Source organism: Benincasa hispida, chromosome 3 (genome assembly GCF_009727055.1).
Source record: "Benincasa hispida cultivar B227 chromosome 3, ASM972705v1, whole genome shotgun sequence".
Taxonomy (NCBI): Eukaryota; Viridiplantae; Streptophyta; class Magnoliopsida; order Cucurbitales; family Cucurbitaceae; genus Benincasa; species Benincasa hispida.
The window spans coordinates 48628673-48636329 of NC_052351.1; the positions used below are offsets into that span (position 1 = coordinate 48628673).

The 7657-nt window shown below is 28.4% G+C and overlaps 1 protein-coding gene across 1 annotated transcript; it reads right to left on the bottom strand.

Moving 5' to 3' along the window:
- Positions 1 to 521: 521 nt before the first annotated feature.
- LOC120074335 (probable serine/threonine-protein kinase WNK5) lies at positions 522 to 5810 on the bottom strand. The gene is made up of 7 exons (XM_039027425.1): positions 5675 to 5810; positions 4088 to 4353; positions 3776 to 3999; positions 3457 to 3614; positions 2646 to 2934; positions 1998 to 2396; positions 522 to 1059 (listed from the first exon to the last, which is right to left on the bottom strand). The coding sequence occupies exons 1-7, from the start codon at positions 5708 to 5710 to the stop codon at positions 695 to 697; spliced, it is 1737 nt and encodes a 578-aa protein (XP_038883353.1). The 5' UTR covers positions 5711 to 5810; the 3' UTR covers positions 522 to 694.
- Between the last annotated feature and the right edge of the window lie 1847 nt (positions 5811 to 7657).

The following is a 7657-nucleotide window of genomic DNA, read 5'->3' on the forward strand; positions in this document are numbered from 1 at the left end:
AAAATATATAATATAAATTTTGTTGCATCAATATAAAATCGGCCTAGGTATAACATTTCATAATGATTATAAATTTTTCAAAGTTCCATATTAACTAGATAATTAAGGGAAAATCATTGGCAAGGATGACCATTATTTTTAATTATATGAGATATTTTAAGTAAAACTAAAGCCAAAGTCATGAGAGTTTTATGTTCAAAGTAGACATTATCATACCATTGTGTGGAGATATCGAAAGTTACACATTACTCGAGTGAACATTACTGAAATGTCTAGAGACAAAAGTGTGGGGAACTTACAGATGAATTTTTTTTTCCCAATAGTTTTTTAGAATAATTGTACACTTCAAGCCCTAAAACATATAATACTAGATGATCAATCCGTGTTGATTAGCACTTTGAAAATCATCTCTTTACAAGTGTTTCTAGCCATTAATGCACTTATAAATAAATGCTTGAACACTCAACATAAACTTTTTCTTTTACTAGGTTTTACTCATAAAAATGCGTTAAAGAGGCAATACTATTCAATCATATATATCCATGGCTTTTATGTTTTACACATTTTACAAATGCAAAACAAATACAAGCCCAAAACACATTTCAGTTTCCTTTTCATTTATTTATACACAAATCCTCAAGCCCCATTGAAATATTAATTCATGGAAACTTGAGCACAGACTAATATTAGTTTGCTATGGCTCTTGGTATCCAATATTCTCCATTGCACCCACCGTATTGAACAAGCGCTTCTTCAACAACATCTCTATTAAGGACCGATGCAACGTCTCGCTACGGAGGTTCACCATCGATTTCACCCTCGTAAGTCTATGTGAGTTATTTGATCGAGATTGACTCTTGATTATTTCTCGATCGACCATCTTCATGATTGGACAAAATCTTGTAGGTTGCTTGGTTGTTGAGATGTATTGAGGCTCTCTTCCTTTGATATTTGAGTCATGCTCATCTTCATTGTTTGAGTAAAAGCTTATATCAGAGTAATTGAAGGAATTGAGAGAGCAACTAGAACTTGTATCATCATCAATATTGAGAATATCCTCTGCATATTTAACCAACCTCAAGAGTATTACATTTACTAGTTTTTAGAACTCTTTCTTCTATAACAAATATATGGGAACATATAATATTTATTTCTTTTATGAGTCCAAAAAGACTTTATTTCTCAAACTCAAATGAAAAATCTAATAGAAAGAATGATATGTTAAAATGACAAGTTTCGATCCCTAAAATTTTAGATTTGTGTATTTTCGTCAATTTAGTCTTTTATATCCTAAAAAGTTTTTTTTAAGTCCCATAAATATTTATAATCCTTTGTAGTATAAAAATGCTTAAAATAAAATTTTCAACTTTTAATTTTTTTAAAATATTGGTTTCCTACTACTAAATCTTATTAGTTTAATGCTAATATGACACACATTTAGTAGTGTGTCGCCATGTGCTATACTAACAACAACAATAAAAAATTATTTTATCTTCATGTAATTAATTAGAGTAAACAAATACGAATCTTAAAATTTTAGAAGAACTTCTTCTAAACATTTTAATTTAGAAGGATGGAATCATGAAATAAAAACGCATACCTACTACAATTTATAAAACCAAACTTGAAATTTTACCCGAGAAAAGTAAATAATAATTAAGATCATGTTTTTGTAATCATTTGATTTTTTTAAATTAAGTTCATCTTCTTTCAATTTCTCACAAAAGTTTCATCTTTCTTAAATAAAGGAGTTGAATTTTTAGTCAAATTTTAAAAGTAAAAATAAGTTTTTAAAAATTTTATTTTCTTTTTATAGTTTTCATAACTTAACTCGGTTTTTGAAAATAACGGTAGAACGTAGATTAGAAAAAAAATAAGAAAGTTAGATGTGCGAGAGATACTTATAGGTTTTATTTTCAAAAAGTAAAAATAAAAAGTCAAATAGTTATGAAAACGACACAGAATCACACAATATAAAAATTATATAAAGGGTGTACCTTGAAACCATTCGGTGGTAGAAGTCTCCTTCGTTCCTCCAAAATGATGATTTGGGTTCTCATAGAAAGAATAGAAATCCTGAAGAGAATTTGAGGAGGAACCATGAGAGGAGCAACAGTAGAAAGGATGTGGCGTTTCAAAGTTTTTGTCGTCATCGTCATTGTCGTTATCGTCGTTGTCGTCTTGTTCGTAGTTGAAACTATCTTGATGGTGGTTTTTGGGTAACTTCCATTCCTCCCAATCTGGAATCAATGTGGATATCTCCTTCTTTATCATCACAGCTATCTCCAATGGATCCCAATCACTAATAATTTCCAACTCCTTAACCATCTCGGTCGCAACGTCGATTGCAGTGTCGTTTATGGGGTCGAATGCAAAATATACATTCTTAGATTTACCTATATATCCACATGTCGTTAGTTTATAATTGACAATGGGAATAGTAGCTCATCTGTCTTATAAAAGGTGTAAAGTCTCTTAATTTTTCGAATGTGGAATTTTCAACAAATATCACTAACTAACAACATCAAAAATAACTCGATTGTATATAAAGATTAAATCAGGAAAAAAAAAACAATACACAAGGAATGAAATCAAAATTAGTAAGAAAAGTTATGGACGAAAATCGAACAAGAACTTGTATTTACCATTCGTCACTTTGATCTGTACTTTTAGAAAAATTGAATCATCCTCGGGATTCATTGATCCAGAAATGGCCATGTCTGTTCTTCTTGCCATTGATTTCTTTGGAGAAAGAGATGAAGACAATAAGTCTTCATTATCAGAGCTGCCATTGTTGTTGTTGGAAGGTGCAAGAAATGGATCAAACAAGAGCTCTCTAGCAGGCACTCTCTTTGAAACATTCTCCAAGCATTTTCTCACAAATCTTTGAGCCTCAAAGTCTTTGATCTTATAGAATGCATTAGGCAATTTTCCCTGCTCATTTTAGTGCCATATTGAAATTTCATTATTAGTCCAACATCTCATTATAAGTTTAATCTTCAAAACTTTAACCTTATGCATTTTGAAAAGTTGCAAATAATGTTCTTAAACTTTCATTTTTGCATCCAATGAGTCAAATTTTATTTTTGTGTTTTAATAAGTCAAGCTACATTTTTTGAAATTCACGGACCTAACTAGACACTAAATTGAAAGTTCACAGTTCTATTAGACATACAATTCAAATTTATATTTTATATCTCAGTTAATTTTTAAAAACTTTAAATGCACGTTAAGGACCTATTTAGATACAAAATTGAAAGTTTAGACTTCTATTAGATACATTTTAAGTCCATCGATATTTTAAATATAAATTTAAAAGTTTAGATACTAAACTTAAACATATAATTTAACCTAGACTTTATTAGACCTAAAGCTAAAAGCCATTAAAATCTTCTTAAAGTATAAATACCACGACCACCCTAAAAATTCAGGGTTATATAATTAATATTGACTTACTGAAGTGACTTTCTTGTAAATCTGAGCAGGGTTAGAGCACTCGCTATAAGGATACTCTAAAGTAAGCATCTCAATTACGCACATTCCAAATGAATAAACATCCACAAGCTCATTATATTCCTCATCATAAAGCTCTGGTGCCATAAACTCTGGTGTACCTACAAAATTTTTTCAAAACACACCATTATTCTTACTTAAATATTTCAACATTCTATTGAGTTGTTGAAGGTGTGAATATCCTACACAAACAACAATATCATACCATTATAGAAATATGAAGATCGGGTATATCGTCACGATATCAAATTGAGAAGTTTACCTATGACACTATGGGCATGTTGAGAATCATGAAGGATCGTTGCGAGTCCTAGGTCACCAATTTTAACTTGTCCAAGATGGCCATTAATGAACAGGTTATCACATTTGAGGTCTCTATGGATTACGGGTGGATTATGTCCATGAAGATAAACCAGGCCGTGTAGGATTTGACGAGCCCAATTCTTGATGGCGTCGATGTCGATGTTTCGATACTTTTGTCGGTACCTAATAGCATTGATCATCCCCACAATTCAACAAAACAAAATGAACAAAGGCTCCAACACAATGTTGTGAATAGTTAGTTAGTACTTACTCTCTAAGGGTGCCGGAGGTGAACATTTCGGTGATGAAGTTGAACGTTCGATGATGAGTATCGATCCAAGAAGCGTGGAATCGGATGATCGAGTCATGATCGAGGTTCTTGAGAAGATGAACTTCTGAGTATAGACGTTGTAGTTCTTCAGGGGAATGGAAGACATCTTTGAGGTAGACTTGGTTCCAAGCCACTTCAATTCCAAGAACTTCATCAAACCCTTTATATACTGTCTTCATGGCTCCTTTGCCTAGAATTTCTCTAAACTGCATAATAATTTTAAGCATCCATTAAGATCACATTTCATGAACTAATTATCTTGTAGCTAGGGTTTTAAGATTTCAAATCACTCATTAGATATTGCCTTCGATCAAGAGGTTGAAAAAAAGTCCGAATCTTACCACCTCTAAATGTTATATTGAAAAAAAAAAATCAAACTCTAACTTTAAAGGAAAAAAATAAATGTCAATATCGTTGAGCTTATGTTCATATTGACATAAACGTAAAATTTAATCACGAAATTGATTTATAATTATTTTATTTTCTTTAAAAGTAAATTTTTGGGTAATTTCCATCTTGCATTTTTCATATTTAGAGACACTCAGAAGTAGTCTACAAAGTTGGAAATAAATAAATTATAATTGAACCAACTTGTAATTTTTATGAAAAAAAAAAAAACAAAAAAAGAGTGGAAGGGACATTATGAAATTAGTGTAGAACCACTCTCCAATTTTTTATTAACAACAATGAAGGAATTGAAAATGAAAGGGCAATGTCAATACTTGAGCATAATTATTCACCACAGAAAAAGTTCCTCAAGATTGTTTATTAGATTCATTTACATATTTATTACCATAGAATTTTAAAATCAATAAATCTTTTGTCATAATTTTCCATTTCTATAATTTTGTGTGCATATATAAGAATGTTTTACAAAAATAATTATATATATATATAGACACACATACACATACTAACAATAATCTTCATCTCCATTATTTATTTATTTAGAAACATAAATGTCTTTAATATTGAGCTACGTTTGTTTAAGTCGAGAATTTTCCTATTTATCTTAGGTTCTACCTTTAGAATAAAAAATCTTGCCAAAATCTTAATCTCTGCAAAAAAAAAAAAAAAAAAAAAAAAAAAAACACTAAATATAGAAACAACGAATTTGAAGTATATGAGAAAATTATATTAAACATCACTAAATTTTTTGAATTATATGCCTCTAAACTTCAAAATTCTTGATTTTTACACGAATTTTGAAATTTATTCCAAAAAAATTTAAAAATATATAATTTTCCATTAAAAGAAGGATAAAAATGGTGTGTGTGTGTATATATATATATATATAAAATTATTATTGTATAATCGCATTTCTTATTTTATTGATGAAAAAGCCTATCCAATATTTTTTTAGAACAAATTTAACCGTTCAAAACGTATAAAACCTATCATAGTCTAGAGACATCATTGAAACCTTAGATTTTGGATAATTTAAATATTGATTAGAGAAGACAATGATTTAAAAAAAATAATAATAATAAAGAAAAAAGGAAAAAAAAAAAAAAAGGAAGAACTTACCCGTCCATAGCGACCAGAAGGATCTTGTTTCAGCATATACGATTTGATTGTGCCATTGTTTCTCTTTTATGTCGCTTAATTCACAACACTTAGTAATGATTATTGGTTCAAAATCAATGAAAATATCAAAATAAAAACATATATTATATTGATTTATATATGTAGGAAAAAAAAAAAAAAAAAAAAAAAAAAAAAAAAAAAGAGGTAAAGATTTTGATTAATGGGTTTGCTAGATGATCCGAGGCTTCCCTTGATAGTTTTCATTTGAAAAAAATCCAAATAAAACCAAAAAAGGTTGAGTAATGAACACAAATTACCTTAATCCAACACATTTCTGCAACCCACGTGAAAATTTGTGGTAATATTTTGAAACCATTTGAATCAATCAAAAACACGAAGCAAAAAGAAAAAAATAAAAAAAGTTTAGTTATATATGGTAAAGAAAAAACAAAAAAAAAGAACAAAGCTTTTGAAATTGGAAATTAATGGAAATTGAAGAAGAAATTAAAGTGGGAAAATAATCTGAATTTGAAGAATCTCTGGCTTCGCTTTGCTATATTCATTTGTGGGTTTTTGAGAATTTTATGTAAAGAGAAATATAAAGTTTTTTTGGGGGATTTTTGGAAAGAGAATAATTAGGGAAAGGAAAGTTTCTTTTGCAGAAATGCTGAATTATGAAGAAGAAGAAGAAAAATGAAGAAGAAGAGAAGAAGAGAAGAAGAATAGGAAGCGTTAATTTTTTAACGGATGACGTCTTTTTTTGACGGAGTCTATGCCACGCTGGTAGCAGTTGACAGCAACGAGGTTGATTTTAAACGGAAACTTAGTCGGCTGGTTTGGCTTCGGCTTCGGCTTGTAACTTATTGGTAAATTAGAGGTTTAAAAATATTTTAATAAATCTTTAAATTTTTAATTTAAGTTATTGAAGAATTTCCTAATATATATATTTAACCTTTAATTTCGTCGGAATTCAAATATTTGACCATCGATAATTTATGTGAATTGAGTTATATATATATATTATATATTCATATGCCATGTAATTGAAAAATTTAGTGTTATATTACACACAAAAGATTTAGCGTCTATTTGGATTGACTTGAAGAAAAAAATTTCAAGAAAAACTCATTTTTATATAAATACTTTTGACAAAATAGGTTAAATACAATTTAAAAAACTATATTGAGTAGTTGTCAAAACGCTCCAATTTTTTTTTAAAAATGATTTTTTTAAAAAAAATTAGACACTTGAAAATGTACTTTTAAACACACCCTATTCTAAAAATGTAGGGACCTATTTGACATGTACGAATTTAGAAACTAAATTCGTAATTTAACCAAAAAATTATGAGACTTTTTAAAATTAATCGATTAGTTTTCTTTTTCTTTTCTTTTCTTTTCTATTCTTTTTCTCTTTTTTTTTTAAGAAAGGAAATTAATGGATCTATTGAGGCTTAGAACTAAAAGCTTCTAAACCTATTAAATACCTTTTAATGAATTTTAATATATGTATTAATATATAGCATTGAGCAAATATGAAATGAACATATCTATTAGATGGTAAAACTCAATCGTATCCATTTTGAAATTTAGTGATGATCAAAATAAGATTTAAGAAAAATATATATACAATGAACCCACAAATCGATTTGAAAAAGACGTTTATCTGATAAATAATTTGTATTTTATTCACAAAACTATATTGAATTAGCAGTTAGCAATAATGCTTTATTTTCAATATAATAGAAAAGTTAGAAATTTAATAGAATTTTTAGTCACTAATACATATTATATGTTAGTTTGAATTATGTTCACTTAAATGATAATCTTTATTTTAATTTTTAAAAAAAAAAATTTACAAGAAAAGTAATTTTTAAAACCCCCTCTAATTGAGCATATTAAAATAAAAAATAAATCACCACTTGAAGCAGGCAGCTGCTTCAATGGCATATCAAATATAAATTAAAGTGTGAGCTTAGCTGAT